General features: G+C 41.8%; 1 protein-coding gene across 1 annotated transcript; it reads right to left on the bottom strand.

Annotated features, from left to right (window-relative positions):
* Positions 1-451: 451 nt before the first annotated feature.
* SMIM36 (small integral membrane protein 36) lies at positions 452-810 on the bottom strand. Its single transcript, XM_051994253.1, has one exon. The coding sequence runs from the start codon at positions 808-810 to the stop codon at positions 529-531; it is 282 nt and encodes a 93-aa protein (XP_051850213.1). The 3' UTR covers positions 452-528.
* Positions 811-1,564: the final 754 nt, after the last annotated feature.

The following is a 1,564-nucleotide window of genomic DNA, read 5'->3' as shown; positions in this document are numbered from 1 at the left end:
TGTCTACATGACAAAAAGATACCTGAATTCACAGGGAAGAAAAATGAGTGCAAAGAACTGGCCATATGGATTTATGGGCATGATCCAGAGATGAAATGACACCAAATGAATGTTTTGGAAAGTGAGAATTTGCTGAAGGCAGTACAGCTGTAAGCGCATCTCATTCGTCACAGAAGTTCTATGTTATATGGGTATCCCTTCTGTTGCCTCTGTGCCTTAAATGTTAATCTTTCCCAGAAGCTTTTATATTTCCTGTCCTGTCCTGACAGCAGGTTTGCAGACTTAAACTTGCTATCTCCATTCTAATAATATCATTGAGATTTTCCTACTGGAGAGCATGACCAAATGCTACCCTTCTAGCTTAATATTCCCAAATGGTTAAATCAGCAGTCTCAAAGTAAGGGTGGGATAAGCAAAAACAAAGGAAGGGAGGATTTTTACTTACTTGCCTAAGCTGATCCTGTGCCAGGGGAAGGCAAACATGATGGAAGAGGATCCAATTCTTGCCCACTGCCTGCCTGGTAACTTTCAAACCACTGTGCTCTTCTTCCCAAGAGATGCTGAAGTGCCATAAGGCAGGCCAGGTCCCTTTGCCCAGTGGCTACCAGGAGAACTCTGTTGCATTAATACCAGCTGGATGGATGGCTGAGAGTCCAGAGGTGCCTCAGGTGCGTACTCTTTACTGGGGTCTTTCCCTCTGCAATCGTAGAGGATACAGGAGATGAGAAAAACCAGCAGCAAGATAACATAGCTTGCCACTAGGATAATCAGGTTCAAGGTAACAGGATCAATTTCCAAGTAAAACTCCATCTCCTTACCCCACAGAAAGGGCAGAAGAACAAGTTTCTCCCTTGCTTGGGAGAGCGATCCTGAAATGACCAGAATAGATTCATTGGCTTTGTGGTAAAAATACATTAATCCCCAGCCCTCTAGGAGGACTGGTTGATTAAAGTGCTTCACTTTAATAACTTAAGCACCTTCTTTTAATGCTGTGCTTCCCAAAGCACAAAAGCTGCCTCTCAAAGCTCACCTACTCTTTGTGTCCCTCCCTACTGAATATCATTGTACTGTTTAAATAAACTAAAGAAGTTTGAATAATAATACACAGGCAACATTTATGAAACACTTAATATGCACAATGGAGATAGGAGAGAAGAGAATAAGTATTTATAGAGGACTTACTTTATACCAAGTACTGTGCTAAGGGTTTTATAAATATCTGATTTAATCCCTACAACAACCCTGCAAAGAAGTGCTGGTACTACCATTTTACAGGTGAGGAAACTGAGGTTTAGTGACTTGCTCAGTCATACAAGTAAATGCATCTGAAGTTACATTCGAATTCAGATTTTTCTGATTCCAGTCTGAGCACTCTAATCACTGTTCTACCCAGCTGTAATGCTCTGCTGTGGTTGCTGTGGGAATGGCTACAAAGGTAACTGCATCCCTACAGTGCCTAAACCCACCCATCCCCTCTCTTCCCAAGGAGATTACCATCTATCTAGTAAATATGAAGTGTTAGAATTAAAAGGGACCTGAGAAACAACGTAACAATGCTGGAAAG

The sequence above is a fragment of the Antechinus flavipes genome, chromosome 4, assembly GCF_016432865.1.
Source record: "Antechinus flavipes isolate AdamAnt ecotype Samford, QLD, Australia chromosome 4, AdamAnt_v2, whole genome shotgun sequence".
NCBI classification, from domain to species: Eukaryota; Metazoa; Chordata; class Mammalia; order Dasyuromorphia; family Dasyuridae; genus Antechinus; species Antechinus flavipes.
Note: the sequence above shows the minus strand (reverse complement) of the source record. Positions and strands in the feature narration are given on the sequence as shown.